The sequence below is a fragment of the Lissotriton vulgaris genome, chromosome 1_1 (genome assembly GCF_964263255.1).
Source record: "Lissotriton vulgaris chromosome 1_1, aLisVul1.2, whole genome shotgun sequence".
In the NCBI taxonomy this organism is placed as follows: domain Eukaryota; kingdom Metazoa; phylum Chordata; class Amphibia; order Caudata; family Salamandridae; genus Lissotriton; species Lissotriton vulgaris.
In genome coordinates, this window is record NC_141685.1 from 994,298,239 (window position 1) to 994,316,733 (window position 18,495).

Below are 18,495 nucleotides of genomic sequence, written 5' to 3' on the forward strand. Positions count from 1 at the left end.
ACAGTGATATCTCTTATTCCTCCTACTTTCAACACCTCGTTCTCCAGTGTTAATAACTTCCGTAGTTAACAACTACTGCACCCTACAGTGTGCAACCACTTCAATCAGATGGGGGGGTCGGAGGAGAGGGGGGAAGGGGAGGGGGAAGGGGAGTAAGGGAGGGAGGGGGGAGGAAAGGGGAGGGGGCGAGGGGAGCCGTAGGCCCAAGATTCGCATTCGTTATTCGCCATTGCCAACATACTAACCACCTTTGCCTATTCCGCTGCAGCAATGTCGTATGTTTCAAATTCTATGAGTATAGCCTGCCATTCCATTGAGATGTGCGTTTTACGGAGACCTCTACGCTCCTCCCTTTGCAGTTCGGCTCCTTCTGCTTTCCCCCATCGTATCCCCTCCCCATGCCAGTCACCGGGGTTAGGGGGTCTAGCGGATTTCCATCTCATCGTTATCGTTCTTTTAGCCAAAAGTAGGGCCAGATCTATAAAACGTGTGGTGGTGCTTTTCTTCCTTTCAGCGGGTCCCAGTCCTAGGATACAGTAAACCAGAGAGGAGTAAGGTCTTGCGGGATTAGCCATGTATAATCTGGAATTTTCAATATATAAAACCAAAGGTATAAGGAAGAGAATAATGGGAGCTAAGATCTGGTCACCCATAACTGAATGGATTTAGGTGTAATCGGGTTTGACTGTAAAGTGCTTGGCCAAGTCATGAATAAGTAAAGGGCCAATGTATGTGCTCTCTTTATTTTTGTTTAATTGATCTTTATGATATATGCTTTAAAATTGTATAATATGCTTTCTTTATGTTTACTGTAAATGCACAGTTTTCTCTTGTATTGTAAGCTTGGTTTTTCAAGTTTGTGACTATACTTACCTCTCAAAAAAGGGGGTAAAATCAAATAAACAAGGTGAAAAAAACCAACTGTGCAGCTGTCAGCAAAACCAAAGAATGGCAAAGTTTCCCTCTCATTTTCAACACATATACATGTAAACATCAAATCACATTGCTTCCCACATTAATTCAAAAGCAAACACACATTTCTATTGGTTACAAATTTCAGACCTTTCCAAGTTACATACATTTGAACCCTACCCCCAATCTGCCTTCTGCCTGTTACCATAGAAACAGTTCATGGAACACTTAACTGAGCACACAGCTCACAAGTTCACCACACAATGTTGCTAATCAAAACAGCAAGTGTGCTTGACTTTTCAACATATCAGCTTATCCTATGTAATGTTCCTTTCAATTAGTTTTTGTTAACCAATAAAAATCATGCTTTAAAAAAACAGAAACATGCACCCTAGTTTTCAGTGTAGAATGTTGTCAAACAACCAATCATTTCTTTTCTTTTTTCAAAACTGTATCTTATCCAATGTTTTAGAAACATCTTACTTTTCAAACTGCCATTTCATTTACAGAGACCATCTGAGTGCATCCAGACCTCCCTTCAAGATGCTTAGAGTGTGGATTGTGGGACACAGCTATATTTTCTGGAGCCAAAGGTATGCAGAAAACAGAAACATGGACGATGACCTAGGTTTACCAAATGTAGACATTAAATGGATTGGACAGAGAGGATTAAAGTGGCTCCAATTGATGCCATTGGTTAAATCCTTTTTGCATCTCCAACACCCTGACCTCATAATTGTGCACTGTGGTGCAATAACCTAGGCACCTTGACTGGGGTAGGTCTGGAAATGCTTATAAAGGACACCTTTACAGAATTGATGTCACTTTTCCCCAAACTGCCTTTGTCTATTCTAACATATGCCAAAGGCAGAAATGGAACTGGTCCAATCAATTTTGTCCACAGATTGAGAAAGCTAGGAAACATGTCAATAAATCAGTTTCTGCTTTTCCAGGAGATTATAGAATGGGGTCCATTTACCACAACAATCTAGCGTTCAATATGCATGGCATCTATAGGAGAGATGGTGTACATTTTACAGATGAGGATAACCGAGTCTTCCACTTGAACTTTAGACTCTGCATAGGTACTTACTTGTAAGTACCAAAGTCTCTCAATAAACACAAGGGCTCGTTTTAGAGCCACCTAAGAACTAAACACAAAAGCTTGATGTGAGAAAGTGCCATCTTTCTTGCCTTGGTATGCCCCCACTTTTTTCTGAACTGCTGATGCGCTTTGATTGAGTGTGCCCTGGGTTCCTGCCTGCCAACCAGGTACCCAGGGCCAGTGTTCCTTCCCTAAAACTGTGCTGAAACTAAAAACCCAATTGGCATCTCTGGCCACCTGTCAGCCCCTAGTAAATGGTACCCTAGGTACCCAGAGCATGGTGATCAGAGAAGACCCCTGAGGGCTGCAGCACTTGTTGGGCCACCCTCAGGGGCCCTGTACCCTGGCACCCAAACACTGCCTTTGCATTCTGAGTGCCTAAGTACAGAACTAAACCAAGAGTCAACATGGCACACATCCCTGTCTCCCATGCCCACAGAACCCACTGCCCTAGCATACTTCAGTCACCCCTCTAGCTGATGCCAGTGTGGGATTTAATGTAAAATGCACCAGAGGGCATCTTAGAGATGCCCTCTAAAAATCCTAACCTACAATCCACGTCTGGGCTGAGTGGCTGCAGAGGCTGCCACACAGCAGACATGTTGCTGGACCCCTGGGTGGAGAGCCCCCGCTCTCCTGGGCCTGCAACAATGCACATCCTGGGCGAGGTGCTAGGTCTCCTCCCCCAGGATGGGCAGGGGGAAGCTTCAAAGGCATGCCATGCCGCCTCTGTGAGCTTCTCCAGACCATTTGCTGTACCCAGCAACTGGCCCCCACAAGTTCTAACCCCCACTCTGGCGGGAAAAACTACGTTCGGAAGGGGGGTGTGCCAGCCTGTGCCAACCCCACCCCTCAGGTGGGGAAGACGAGGTGAAGCACGACCCCGGGCTCCGGCCATCTTGTAGATGGGGAGCCCTGCCCAATCCCAGCTAGGCTCCTGCCCGCCTCCCACAGGAGAGGAGCAGGCGAGGCGGTGTACTCACCCCAGGACAGGGACCCATTGGTCCCTGTCCTTGACCTACCTGTAATGCCCCCAAATTCAGTATTTAGGGGCTCCCTGAAACTTCCTTCCTCAGATCCCGATACGAAAAGAAGAATGAAGATCAAGAAGAAGAAGATCCGCTGTGCAGCAGCTAACAACAGGACGACAACAACTGACTTGGCTCCAGCCCTACCGGCCTGTCGATCCTGGGACCTGCTCCTGCCTAATCCCAGCGACTCCTGTGGACAGCAACCTTGGGGCACCCGGAGGACCTGCCTGCCTTGACCCTCTTAAAGACTGGGACTCCCATCAGCAGAGGTTCTGCTGCAACAATCCATCTGGTGCCAACCAGGAAGCTCCGGACCAGCACACTCTGCACCCGCTGAGCCAGGGCCGGGCCCAACCGAATCAAGACCACGAAGACGTCCCCTCGACGACTGGGACCCGAAGTCCAGTGCCCAAAGACCCTCCTCGACGAACCAGCCAACGCCTGCAGACTCAGAACCAGGGGCCACCCCAACCGTGACCAGCCGCGTGTAAGCTTTTCCGACACCCAAAGACACCCATGCACCCGGCGCCCTACAGCCCCCTGTGCCTCCCTTTGGGGTACCTACCTGTGCTCCACGATCCCAACTTACCTCTCGAAGTGCTGGTCACCCCTGGAGAGTCTCCGTCACCGGGCCTGCAGCCTTTGTTCCTTTTTGACCTTTCCCATTGGATAAGATTGAGCGCCCGACGGCTCAAGAGCACCCTGCACCCAGCTGCCCCAGTGCCGCTGGCTGTACCACCTTTATCCTACCCTACTTCCTCCCTTGCCCTGAGCAAGTGACCAGGAGCCCAGCTCCCACAGCCCCGTGGCCTGCTAGCCAGCAGCCACCAACCGAAGGCCCCCTTTCCCTCATTGGATATCATTGGGCCTACCTACCTCTGCACCCGGCCGGCCCTGCGCTGCTGGGGCGGAACTGACTGTACTTACCTGACCCTGGTGGACCCCTGAGTCTATACCCGGAACCTTAACGTCACCAGCCAAGTACTCACCTGGAAACTGGTAACTCACTTACCTGCCATTGGATAACATTGACCCATTTTGACTCACACATTTTCAAAGTGTGAAGTTTTGAAAACTGCAAATATTCATATAAAATCAGCCGAAGTCCGAATTCCGAAGTACTCACCTGCAAGTAGGCGAGAAGCCAGTACTGTACCTTGCATCCCAGTACTGAACCGCAAAAGTAATCCTTACCGGGTTTACTAGTAATCTGTATTTTCTCCATAGGAACCCTTTGTCTGCTTTTCTATGAGATTTCTTCTAAGTGCCTACTTTTGAACACTTGAAATATTCCTCAAAAATCATACGAAATACTGAAACGCAATTACCTACCTGTTTTAAGTTCAGACCCCAGTGCTGGCCCTAGAAGCCCAGTACTGGATTACAAAAGTAACACAATCATATTTTACCTGCAACCTGAATTTTCTCCCATTGAATAACATTGCCAGATTGTCATTGAAAAGTTACTAAGTGTGAACTTTTAAAACATCTTTATATTCATGAAAATTCACCACAGTAACTAAAACGTTTTTGCTAATCTGGTTTCAGCTTAGACCCCAGGACTGAATCTAGGATCTAGTCCTGGAACTACTAAAGTAATCTGTACTGTAATCAACTGTACTTTTAAGGTAAAAATCCATTGAGCTCAATGCTAAAGTGTGTCAAGACTTGAGTTGCCTTCAGCAACTCCTGTACCTATTATGCTCACCAACTTTATTGCTTCCTCGCAAAGTAATTACATGAGAGTTCTCATATCTAGCAAAGTATATTTTTATGCTTGTTGGTTCTGAAAATAAAACAACTATATCTTTGGATATAAAAACCATTGGCCTGGAGTTCAGTCTTTGAGTGTGTGAAATCCTTTGCTGACTGAGTGTGTACAACAAATGCTTTGCACTGCCCTCTGGTACTGCTTAACTGCTTGACCAAGCTACCACTTTTGAGAGTAAGGTCAGTCCTGACTTTAACCTCTGTTATACCTTTGGGGTTTGTGGACTCTATACACACTGTACTTCCTTATTGTCCAGTATATATAGAGCCACTTTCTCACACTTGATGTATATCTAAAATAAAACTGTGATTTTTTAGCTTGGAGTCGTGCACCAAACGCATTGGAGACGTGCACCCTACAGATTGAGTCGTTCATCCAATGCGTGCACACCAGGGGGCCACACTGAGCGCCGCGCTGGGTGCGCGACTCCTAATTTTACCGTAAATAAAATATAGCCCCTAACACTAATTTCTAATGTGGAAAAGCAATATGGTTTGGATTTTGAAAGAGTGAGCAGGTTTCCCTGCTCTCTCTTTCAAAATCCAAACCAAGTTAGCTATGGGAGGGCTGGAGCCACGAGACTCCCGCCCTCTCATAGCAAAGAGATAAATAACGGTGATGGATCAAGCCCTGATCTTTGGACTGGGTAAGAGTGGTCTGTTTAATTCAGACACTCTGTTCATCACCACCCCCTTTTCTGAATTGTTTTTGGCCACTATAGGTGTGGCAGGGTATACTCAGACATGAGTCCCTTTCTCACTGCACCATCAGGATTCAAGCAAGCCGGGCCGACGACGGCTGAAATGCCAGAAACCGGTCCCCGGTAGCTTGTCTCCTTTCTGGTGAAGAATTGGCTTGGTAGTTTAGTCTGCCCTGTTCCCATGATGCACTGGGCCAGGGACAGACTGATTTGCATATAGCCAGGTTCTGAGCTGGGATGGTGCAGTGAGATAAATAACGGTGATGGATCAAGCCCTGATCTTTGGACTGGGTAAGAGTGGTCTGTTTAATTCAGACACTCTGTTCATCACCACCCCCTTTTCTGAATTGTTTTTGGCCACTATAGGTGTGGCAGGGTATACTCAGACATGAGTCCCTTTCTCACTGCACCATCAGGATTCAAGCAAGCCGGGCCGACGACGGCTGAAATGCCAGAAACCGGTCCCCGGTAGCTTGTCTCCTTTCTGGTGAAGAATTGGCTTGGTAGTTTAGTCTGCCCTGTTCCCATTATGCACTGGGCCAGGGACAGACTGATTTGCATATAGCCAGGTTCTGAGCTGGGATGGTGCAGTGAGATAAATAACTGTGATGGATCAAGCCCTGATCTTTGGACTGGGTAAGAGTGGTCTGTTTAATTCAGACACTCTGTTCATCACCACCCCCTTTTCTGAATCGCTCTCATAGCAAACAGCAGTGTCCCGGGGGTAGGCACCCCAGGACACTGCAGGAGCTAGCCCTGGGGGGTGGCGGTCCCCAGGGCCTTCGAGGGCTCCAGGAGGGGGGGCCACGCAGCCCCCCTCCCACAATACAGAAAGCCCCGGGGGTGGTGGTCCCCGGGGCTTAGGGGGGGGTCATTGAGGCCCCCCACCACTAATTTTGCAGGGGGGGGGGCCTTGGATAATTCCCCCCCCCCCCGGGTCTAATTATAAAAGAAGCCCCGATATATATATATATATATATATAATTTTTTTTTTTACGGCAGCATCCGCGCACCTGCCGTTTTTAATTTTTTTTTAAATTAAAATTTGGAGCCCTGGGGGGTCCCCTAAACAGGTCTAGAGGATCAGGATATTTCTACCCTGCCCCCTTTATACGTTTGCACACTTGTTCCACTGACTTCTTCAGCCTCGCTTCTACCGAGGCACAAAATGGCTGCCAACAGTTCCTGGTTTCGAATGTTGACAACCACTTGACAGCCAATTAGCACTCAGCGCGTGATCGGAAGGGTGCACTCATGGTGCACTCAGGGTGCGCGGATACCCCCCCCCCCCCCCCCCCCCCCTCCCCAAGGTAACTATAACTGCAAAAGTTCCATGGTTTTGTAGGAGTGAAATCTGAGCCTAACTATAGTGTCCCTGTAATCTTTGGTTTTTGTCAGTTAATTTCCAAGGTTTTTAAATGCTAATTCCTAAATATAACGTCCCTGTAACCTTCTTTTTTTTTTTGAGAATTTCTAAGATTTTTTAAATTCTATTTCCTAACTAATGGAGAAAGTGAGAGGGACCTCCCACAAGCTCTCAGCAATTTTGCTGTGTGTGACTTACTGGAGGTAATAGGAGGGATTCTTGGCCCCCAAGAATAGGAGGGATTCTTGGCCCCTAAGGACCCTCAGCATACAAGGGGACTTCATCCCCCAACAAGTAGTGCGCCTGGAGGCACGTTTGCAGTGATGGAGAAAGGGGGGTGGGCCCCGACGAACTCTCAGCAGTCCCACTCGGTGAGACTTACTGGAGGTAACAGGAGGGGTTCTTGGGCACCAAGGACCCTCAGCATCCAAGAGGACTTCATCCCCCAACCAGTAGTGCGCCAGGAGGCCCATTTGCAGAATGGTGGAGAAAGGCAGTGGGCCTCTGATAAGCTCTTAGCAAACCTGCTATGTGGGACATACTAGAGGTAACAGGAGGGGTTCTTGGCCCCCAAGGACCCTCCACATCAAAGGTGATTTCATCCGCCATCCAGTTGTGGGCCAGGAGGCACGTTTGCAGTGTGATGGAGAAAGGGGGCGGGGCCTCCCATGAGCTCTAGGCAATCCCGCTGCGTGGGACTTATTGAAGGTAGCATGAGGTGTTTTTGCCCTCAAGGACCCTCCGCCTCAAAGGGGACTTCATCCCCCAACCAGTAGTGAGCCAGGACGCGCTTTTGCAGAGTGGTGAAGACGGGGGTGGAGCCTTGGATGACCTCTCAGCAAACCTGCTGTGTGGAACTTACTGGAGGTACCAGGAGGGGTTGTAGGTCTCCAATGACCCTCAGTTGCCAAGGGGACTTCATCCCCCAACCAGTTGTGCACCAGGAGGCCTCTTTGCAGAGTGGTTGAGAAAGGGGGTGGGCCTCTGACAACTTCCCCACTGGGGCCGGCCTTTAAAAAAAAAAAAAAATGTTTTTATTAGGGACGGGGGCAACACAGCCCCAATCGGCTCAAGGGAACTCTATCCCACGGGGCCCGGCCTTTTCTAAAAATTATTCTTGAATGGGTGCGCATGGCCTCCACCCGGTCTGATTTGAGCCCCCGGGGCCCGACCGTTTGGCAATAGGGAGAGGGGCTGATTTCGGTCCTGGGTACCCCATTCCCCAGGGCCCAGCCATTTGTCCTGGGTGCTCCCAGAGCACTCAATCTGCATTGGCACCGCAGGAGCCGTCATTGCTTTCACACACAGGGAGCTGCTAAACATGCAGCTCCCTGTGTCGGAAAGCAATTCGTCTGTTTCCCTACTCGGGTCACAGTGGGCAGGGAAAAAGACAAATGATCCTCTTCCAGCAAGCAAGAGAATTTTTACTGCTCTCGCTTGCTGGAAGCAGTGTGTTTGCTGTGGCTTGGTGGGAGCTGTGTCCCAGGGGGTGGGTGCCCGGAACAAAGCAGGAGCCGGCCCTGGAGGGTGGGGGTCCCCATAGCCATTATTTGCTCCAGAAGGGGGGGCCATGCGCCCCCCCATTACCATTATGTTGTGATACAGGTGTGCATTCAAAGCGCCGGGACACTCATTGAGTAGCCGTGCGCTATACAAAACAAATTTAACATAACATAACATTACATTTAATTTAGCGCTAGGGAGGTGATGGTCACGGAGACCGGGGGAGTTTGCACCCCCCCTTTACCTTTAATTTAGCCCCATGTAGGAGGGGGTCTCCAGGTTTGTTTGAACCCCCAATTGAATTTTTCCATGTGGCCCTGGGACCCGGGGACCCTTGGGGGGGGGGGGTCCAAACTCCCCCACCCACTTTATTATTGCATAAGCCCCGGGGAGGTGGTGGTCCCTGGGGCTTTTATAAGCCCAAGGAGGGGGGCCTGTGAGCCCATCTCCTTTAATTCCTGCATGCCCCCGGAACCTGGCCCACCCGGGGGCCTATTAGTAAAGAAGTGTGGGAGACCGCACTTTTTTTTTTTTGGGTGGTAGCCGAATTGGTTTTATTTGGGTCTTAGCTGAAGCAGAGTCCAAGGATGGCTGCCAACATGTCCTGGCTGATGTGTTGGCAGGCAATCACATTTCAGCACAGGCATGGTTGTGCCAAGTTGTTAAATCTTTGACAGCCTTAAATAATGGTAACTTCCTTTCACATTCCTCCAAGATAAGATGTAACAAGTTGGCTGCCTTTTTCCATAAAAGGGTCACAGACATTTAGCACTCATGCCAAGAAGGGACCGGGACAGTTCCAAACCATGCAACAGCCCCTTTGTTGGCTCCCACTCCTCCTTTCTAAACCCACTTTCCATCCATGAACGCAGATACAGTACGAACTCTTATGAGTAAGATCAAATCGGGATCCCCCCTAGTTCCGGCACCACCCCACGTTTTATATAAAGGCATGGAAGCTATTCTTCCTTCGATAGTTGAAATTCTTAAATCGATCATTAGTCTCAGGAACAGTCCCTAAAATATAGAAACATGCAATCATTAGACCATTGCTAAACAAATCTCATCTAGATCCATCATTACCTATCAATTACCGGCCTATCTCACAGTTACCTTTTGCAGGAAAGCTTCCAGAGAAACACTTAAATCGGGTTTTGTCTGATTTTTTTGGAAGACAACCATTGTCTTCACCCCACGCAGATGGCTTTTTGTGCACAGCATAGCACTGAATCTGCCCTTCTGACGGTCACACAAGAGCTCAAAAGCACTCTCGATCATGGTGGCTCAGTCGCAATATTGCTCTTAGATCTGAGAGCGGCATTTGACACCGTGAATCATACTACGCTGCTAAACAGACTTAGGGAGATTGGGATCGAGGATAAGGCCTTGGTTTGGGTGCTGTCCTTTCTAAATGATAGACTCTTTCCAAGTTATGGAATCCAGCTACCTCTCTAATGATATGACTTTGTTATGTGGGGTGCCACAGGGTTCCTTGCACAGTCCTACGTGATTCAAAATGTATATGCAACTGTTGCCTGATATCGTCCAGGAGTTTGGCCTTTCCGTTGTCTCATATGCAGATGATACGCAACTGGTGGTTTCCTTTGATAATGGAGCAAATATGGACTGTAAACAATTGGCGCCATGTTTGGAAAAGGTGTCGGAGTGGATGACGAGCAGCTGCCTGAAGTTAAATGCGGACAAGACAGAGTTAATGATGCTGGGGAGCAAATAGGTCCTCAGGCCTCTATCCAGCTGGTCAAGCTGTGTAGGGAACTCGCCAGCTCCTAACCCTTCCATCAAGAACCTTGGACTCTGGATGGATAATGAACTGACAATGAAAGTTCAAGCAAAAAACCTGTCCGGGTCCTCTTTCGGACTACTTAGAATCATCCGGAAGGTCCTGCAGCTGATTCCAAAACATTTAAGGAAAATAGTAATTCATGCAATGGTGATTTCCCATCTTGATTATGGTAATTCCCTTTTCCTAGGCACCCCAAAATACGTTATAAAACGACTTCAAGTTGTGCAATTGCGGAAGCAAGGCTTCTGTGTAAAGTCATGAACCAGTAGGGGAGCTTCCGAAACAGCTTCATTGGCTACCGATCGACGGCAAGGTCAAATTTAAGGCACTTTGCTTGACCCATAAAGCAATAAACAACAGAGGTCCCCCTAAAATCAGAGGCATGGTTGTGCCATATGTCCCCAACCAAAGTATATGATCATCTCAAGAACACCTGCTCAGAACCACACGAATTAAGAGAACAAGATGAGGCGGTAGATCCTTCGCACATTTGGCACCTAAGCTTTGAAACACATTGCCATGTGAATTAAGATTTGTAGAAGTGGAATCTAGTTTCAGAAAAAAGTAAAGACATGGTTATTTCTGCAGAATTTTAACATACATACTTATTTCCCTTCCACAGCAAATCACTTAGCGCTAGGAAGCCCTCGGGCAGCTATGTGCTTTAGAAATCCATTTAACATAGCATAACATGATTCCGGACTTTCGTGGCTTTATGCTGGGTCGTGGCACCCGACACTATATGAGGCGGGCACACGTGGCACCGACACATTTCCGGGAGCTCCAGGACCATGCGCCCTGCTACTCTTGATCTTGATCTTCGATAAGGTGTTCAACTCCATGACTGGATCCTTCTGGATGGGACAAATAGCAACTACAACGCAGCCGTCACCATGCATTACTTTTACAACACGCCCGTTACAACGGGGGTACCGTTGCCATGCAAGATTTTACAACGCATATGCCTTTACCAGGCATGCCTTTACAATGAATTCCATTGTAAAGGAATGAATGGTAACGGCTATGCATCTACAAGTAAATGTAAGTCTGCAGGTAAGTATGAAGTGTTTATATATATATATATATATATATATATATATATATATATATATATATATATATAAATCATGTGATCAAGCCTCTGGCTAGAGGCGAAACGCGTCATGCGGGCTTGCTGGGTGTTATTCTATAAACTGGAATAAAAACACTGATTGCACCAGATTCAGGGTCTGACTTATTAGTTTTTGAAAAGCAGTCTGAGCAGGATTGACTGTGATGCAGCGCTAGCGGTGTCGAACGAAGAGTGAGGATATATATAATATATATCCATCGTAAAGGACGAAGTGAGGAGAGTCTAAGAAATATATATACAGACACACATTACCTATTGGAGGTCGCCAGTAGGTAGTTTATTTCCATAGGAAAAGCGTTTTTTGACTTGGCTATATTTTTGGCACCACTTGACGATTCTTCACAAAATGTTCCCTAAAAAGGGGTAATAGTACGTCTTGTTTTGCATTGAAAGTTTTGGGGTGATCCGCCAAGCGGGGTTTGAGAAAAAGAGGACAGAAAGCTAGCTCCTGGTCCAGAAAGATGGCTTTTTGTTATTTGGTGTAAATCCTTTCAATAGTTTTCGAGAAATTAAAAAAAACAAAAAACTAATTTGAATCTAGAGCGCAGATCCTCTGAGGATCCAACTAAAAAGTTCCTCAGGTGAATTTAGTTCCTGGTTTATCTTTTCCTCATAGAATTTTGCCTGGGCCTTTTTAATATCATTATGGTAAAGCCTAATGGTTGACTAATAACTAGCTTTTAAAAGTGGATAGTAGTCCTTCCTCCATTTTCTCTCCAACTTCTTACAATCCTTTCTGAGGTAGACTAAGTGAGCAATGAACCAGGATGCCTTTTTGGTGTTTAGCTTAGATGCAGTTTTAGGGATACCCTTCTCTTCTGTCTTGAGTAATCCAGTTCTCCCAGTGAGTATAAGCCTCATCCAGATTTGGGGTAGATGTTTCCAAAGATTTTAACCATACTTCCAGGTTGAGTTTTGGCCAATTCTTCACCTGATTGGAAGTAATATTTTGGTTTATTTTTTGTGCTACTATATTAGTCAATGTGAAAGGGATAAAATGGTGATCAGACCATGGCACAGGTACTAGTGCGTATGCTTGAATCTTTGGATCATTGGAGATTAAAGGATCAATTATATGTCCTTTAACATGGGTTGAGGTGGTTACAAGTTGATTTGATTGCACCGTCTCTAGTTCCTGCAACAGTCTTTTGATGTACGAAAGGTTATGTTCATCCAGATGAATGTTTAGCTGACCTTGGACAGTGATTTACATTTTCATCACTACTAGACTGGCTAGGGTGTCTATCAAGTTTTCAATCAAATTTGCACTGGGCCCTGGGCGTCTACAGATTCCGACTCCCGAAAAATGTGTATGTAGGAGAAAATGCAATAGCTTTCACAATCTAATGTTGGGAGTGACGTAGTGATGCATTTATATTCATCCTTTAGTCGGATAGCTATGCCACCCCCTACCTTTCCTATACGATCATGTCTGTATATTTGGAACCCATGGGCAAAGGCCGTTCAAATGACTGGACTAGAACTATTGTTGAGTCAGCTTTCCGTAATAAACAGAACATCTAAGTCTTCCTCTTTTAACAGAAGATGTGTCTCTATTTTATGTTTAGGGAGGGAGCGACTATTAATTAAGCCTAATTTCCAAGGTTTAGCTGCTGGTTGTAAGGATTGAATCAGTGTAGTCCGCTTGTTCTGCGCTTTTAACTCATAGTTACACTGTGCACATACCTTAATTACCTCATCCAGATTGTCCACTCTCCATGAACGTTCGCATCGTGAGTCATGAGGTGATCTTATCAGCAGCAACTGTTCTGATGTCTAATTTGCCTGTTTGGGGCAAGTTTGTACAGGGTTCCTGGCCCCTTTACCCATACGGTGCAGACCGGCTTCTCTTTGGCATGCCCCACTGCGCCCCCGCAAGCCAGCTGTCATTTGATGAATTGGGGGGCTGACAACTAACGCGCCAACCTACAACTACTCTGTCCAGTCACTATGGTAGAGTGGGAGCACTACCTCTCTGCCACTGTACGGTTGCAATATTGTCATTATGATGTGTATCCTCCCCCAACAACAACCGTGCAGTAAGACTCTTAGAACAATACTAAGAAGGTTTCAAAATCAATGTTTAAAGTTTCCAACTAATTAAAGGATCTCTAGTCAGTTTACATAGATAGACAGCGTTTCCCTTGGCCCAGCTCTCTCCAGGAGTCACCAGTGTGTCCACGAACTGGGCCAGTCTGAGGGCTAGGAGTTTAGCAAAGATTTTGAGTTCCATATTTGTTTTTAGGAATAACCAAATGTTATTGATTTTGATTATAATACACAGCTGCATCCACATAGAAGTACAAGCTTGAAGTAATATCCCACCAGATCTGGTCGCTGGGCACCCGCAGTCACCCAACCCCAACATACATTTACAAAGGCAGTCCATAATGAGCACACCACTTTCCCCATATCTTAGCATGCTTTTGAAGGCAACCACAAGCCTCTTAGATGGGTCGTTCGCGGCTCACAAACCACTTAACACCCCTTTGACACTTTTTCAGGGAAGGGTTTCTCCGTGCGCCTCTAGCAGCAGGCAATGTCCTGTTTGGCCACCTCAGTGCCCTCCAATAATCCCAGTAATGCCTCACAAGGGCCCAACTTAATAGTATGTTTCAGGACTGCAGAGATCTCCCTATCACTCCCTTCCAAAAGGGCACCAGGCACGCACAGGACCATGTGATGTGAAGAGAATCTGCATTCCGGGTCTGGCAGCATGCCCACTGAGTTTGCTTCCTCACACCCATCTTCTGCAAGCAGCGCAGTTTCAAGTAATTAGCATGCAGATAAATGACTTGTACCATCCGTAACATAGAGGAAATAGCCAATTCCAGCGGGGTGAGATAGGCATCCCTCCAATCTTCATCATCTTATTCTCCCTCCCAGCCCTCCCACCTACAACGTAAATGTGCGAAGTGATCCGTGGCGTTCATTATCAGAGAGTGATATATTGCCGAGCTCGCTCTCCTGCCCAGATGACCCGTTAATAATTTTGCTTCATGAGGGCTGTATTTGAGTATCTCTGTGTCTGCTGGGATATGAGTTAAAAGGGTTTTACGCAGTAGAAGGTAGCATAAGAACTGTGTACGCGATAGGCTTTATTGTTCCTGTAGCACCTGGAAAGACATCAGAATCCCTTGCCTACGAATGTCACCCAAGTTGGTAATGCGGTCCCAATGTAGGAACCTCTCAAAGCCAGCCAGCTGGCTTAACCAGGTCGCCCACCATAGGGGTGTCACATATGTGAGGTGGCACAGCCAACAGGTGTGGTGCAAGGCCTCTTGCAAGAATGGATTAGCAGGGGCAACTGGGTATCCTATTAGAGGTCTAATATTCCGTCGAAGCATAGGAGATATAATTCAAGTTGGTAGGCCGGGTCATCCCAATCCCCAGTAAACCACTCATTTACCGGGGCCAGATGAAAGGGACGGTATAGGCATAAAGATTTGGGACACCGAGGCCCCCGTCAAACGGCAACTTCCCTGCCGACACAAAGGCCACACAATGGCTCCCACCCACCCAAGTGAAGGAAGTTAACTTCGATTTAGGGGAGCAGAACCATGCCCAGGGAATAGGGTACAGGTAATTCACCAGGACGTAGAGGTATTTAGGCAAAAACATCATTTTAAATAAGGCAGTGCGCCCAATTGGGTTAAGTGGGAGATGACTTCATCTGTGCAAGTCCCGATCTAGTGTTGAAGTGGATTAAAATTGAGAGACCAGGCTAAGTCCGTCAGGCAAGAGATATGGACCCCAAGATACTGAAAAGAATATAGTTTAGTAAAAATGTTGGGGCATCAAATGCGTCCCATGGCATCTCCAACCACCGAAACCAGGACGGATTTGTTCACCCGGAGGCCTGATGCCTCGGCGTATAGCCAAAGAATGTCAAGTAATTGGGGCCCCCTCCTCTGAGGATCACTAAAAATAGCAGAACATCATCTGCATATAGGGCAATGCAGTCTTTTATAGTTCCCCCCCCCCCCCCCCCCCCCCCCCCCCTCCAATGCCATTCCGGAACCTGCGCGTCACATCATATTAGACAGGCTAACTGCTCTATAGCAAAAGCAAACAGCAGCGCTGACTGGGGGCAGCCCTGGCGCATGCCCCTGCGAAATAAAGAATGGTGGGGAGAGAATCCCGTTGACTCAGACCTGTGCAGACAGGGCCGTATGCTTGAATTCCATATTTATTGGGAAGAGGGGGGGCAGAAGGGCTCTCATCAGAGATTGCGGTTAGTGGATTTTGGAATAACCACAATTGTTGTTGAGTCCCTTCCTGCAGGGAAGACCCCAGCACCATGTCTCCTGGTGTACAGCCAAAAGGTGTGGGGCCAGCTTGTCCTGATACTTTCAATAGTATTCAGAGGTAAACCTGTCTGGCCCGGTGTTTTTCCAGTATTCAATGCCAGGATAGTTTTCTCCACTCCTTCAATAGTAAGGGCGGCCTCCAGCGTTGGTCTCGATGTAACAGATAGTGAGGGGAGTTGGATCTCCCATTGCCAGGGGGGTGTGTATCTCGAACGGGGCGTTGGTCAGATAGGCCTCAGTCGCAAATATTTGCTCTATCTCCATCGATGTGTGGACTGTCCTGTCCTGTGGGTGTTGCAATGTTGGAACCACTCGTGATGCCAAGTCTCTCGTGGCCAACCAGTAAAGTAATTTCCCATTCTTGTAGCCACATTCATAGACCCTTTGAGTTGATGCCCTCCAGCACTGGAGGGCCTCCTATGGGGTCAGTTGACGCAGGGAGGCCCAGTCCCGAGCAACTTATGACGAAAGTCATCTGAGTCCCCAGTCCAGGGCTGTCTCTCCATACAGGGTATTTGGTCCTCTACCCCTGTCACTGCCTGTCGTTTGGCATTTTCATGTCGTCGAACAAAGGATTTTGCCAGTTCTTGTATGGTGGCCTTACCTGCTTCCCAAAGTGTAGCAGTAGAATCCACAGAGCCCTGGTTAATATTGAAGTAGGTGGTAATCTCTGTGGCAGGAAGTCTGTACCATGAGAGCCTGCGAAGTGCCACAGGTTTAGGTGCCAAATAAGGAAGGGACCCAGCATGGTAGGCCATACCGGAGGGTGAGTAGTGTTGCAAATTATATTTGGGGCACAATATTTAAGTTGGACAATATTTTTTACTATAATATTCAGACATACAACCATTATGGAAACCTAATGCAATGGAAGCGACGGGCGATGAGGAAACATGTAACTGGGACAGTTCTAGACAACATATGGCTACATTGATTTGTATACTTTCCATCACTAGAGGATGTGAAATGTACAACAGGAAGCTCACATTTCTGCCAGTCAAGCAGGCTTCGTCAGAATGCCACTCTCATCATTGATTAATTGGAATTTATTTAGTTATCGTTCACCAACATAGGAATGTTGGCACTAAGTACAACTATGGGTCAAAAGTTCAATGGCTGATAGAACTGACAGGTTTATTAAAGTTAACAGAACACGGTTTGTTTTTTATGGCCTTTCTAAAGACTAAATAAGACTGAATGTTCTTGAGATGAAGTTGAAGACTTTCAGAATTGAGGTTTGAGTAGGTGTAATGCTCAACCAGCTATTCGTGAGCATTTAAAATTGGACCATACGCTTTTCACTAGATTATAAATTGAGAATCGATCAATAAGGGAGGATTCTTCATGATATTGCTGAGTTATTGGTATCATGGTCATGGTTTATTTCATTTATTTTAATAATGTAGTAGCCACATTTGCCTTTCCTCTTTTCACATTTCTTCATTCCTACTTTACTCTGATCATTCGTTTTTTTAATCCCACATATGTTCCTTCTCTGTCCGCTGCTAATTCTGCTTTTCATCTCTGTCTCTCTCCCCATTCCCTTTATAATTCCCATTCCTTATTCTGTTATCTTCCCAAATTCCTTTTGACCCTTGATTCCTCTTTTTCTTTCCTCATTCACTTGCTCCTTTACATTTGTCTTTCACCCTCGCATTCATCGTATGTACCTCTATCATCTGTTTCCTCTAGCATAACTTTCCCTTTCTGCTGTATTTCCTTATTCACTTTCCGAAGTTTACCTTGTTGCTCTCTCCCATCCATTCATTCATTCATTCGAACCCTTCTTTATGGTCCCTTAAGTTTTTTCTCATTGTTTATGGGATCATTCTCTTCTCACTCCGGTTCCTCATCACTCTTGTCGCACCTCTCTGTATAGCTCATTCCTCTTGCTGTACCTCTCTGTATGCCTCATGCCTTGCCTCACCTTGTTCCTCATTGCTCTTGCTGTCCCTCTATGCATCCCTCATTCATCCTGTTGAGTCTCTCCGTATCCCTGATCTTGTTGTGCCTCCTTGTAACTTCTATTCCTGATGCTGTGCCTCTGTGTATCCAACATTCCTAACATGTCTCTTTGTATAATCATTCCTCTTGCTATGTCTCTGTATTACTCCCACTTTTTAGCATGACTCTCTGTAGCAATCACTGCTCTTGTGATTATTCCTCTTGAAATGCCATTCTGTATCCTTCATTCGACTCTTTATCTACATTCTTCTTGACAAGCCCCTCTGTGGTTCAAATTCTTCTGTACATTCATTGTTCTTCTTGCCTCTCCCTCTGAATCCCTGTCTTCTCTGCTTTCAACCCCAATGTATCTCTTTTCAACCATCCTGTTATTTTCCCTTCTCTTTCTGGTGATTGTATTCTTCTCCTATAACAGGTTTGTTGCTGCCTCCTTTGAAAATCTCTTACTTTTCTCTTTCCTCATGGTATTTGCTTTATCCTCTTTCCTCAGACTATGCCTTGCGACACTTTTCACAGCTCATGCGGTCCAGCTACATCTTTATGTTTCAGCTCCCGAAGCTGCCAGAGATCCTCATCTCTCTGGCCGATTTCAAGGTGAGGACCCTTCATCTGGACTTACGGATAGTGATCGGATAATTGTGCTAATTTTCAGTTTGCCTTATTGGTAAATTGACACTTCTGAAATAATCAAGACCAGCTCTCAGTGACAGAAATAGCATATGATGTGTTTAGCCTGGTTTGGGATAAGAATCATAAACAATAAATATTAATTGAAGTAAACAATATGCACAACATACATTTACTGACTAGAAGTCAAAGTCATAGGTGTGAGGTGTTGTTTTTTTGTTTGAATATCTTTTATTGCAGGTTTATATGAGATTACAGAACAAAGCAGT

At 46.4% G+C, this 18,495-nt stretch overlaps 1 protein-coding gene across 1 annotated transcript in view; it reads left to right on the forward strand.

Annotated features, from left to right (window-relative positions):
- The window catches only part of LOC147748368 (epoxide hydrolase 3-like), a 123,107-nt gene that overhangs the window by 60,616 nt on the left and 43,996 nt on the right, over positions 1–18,495 (forward strand). Inside the window, exon 6 of the mRNA XM_086960863.1 lies at positions 18,090–18,193. Within this exon, the coding sequence (XP_086816989.1) occupies positions 18,090–18,193 (104 nt within the window). The remainder of the gene's footprint in view (positions 1–18,089; positions 18,194–18,495) is intronic.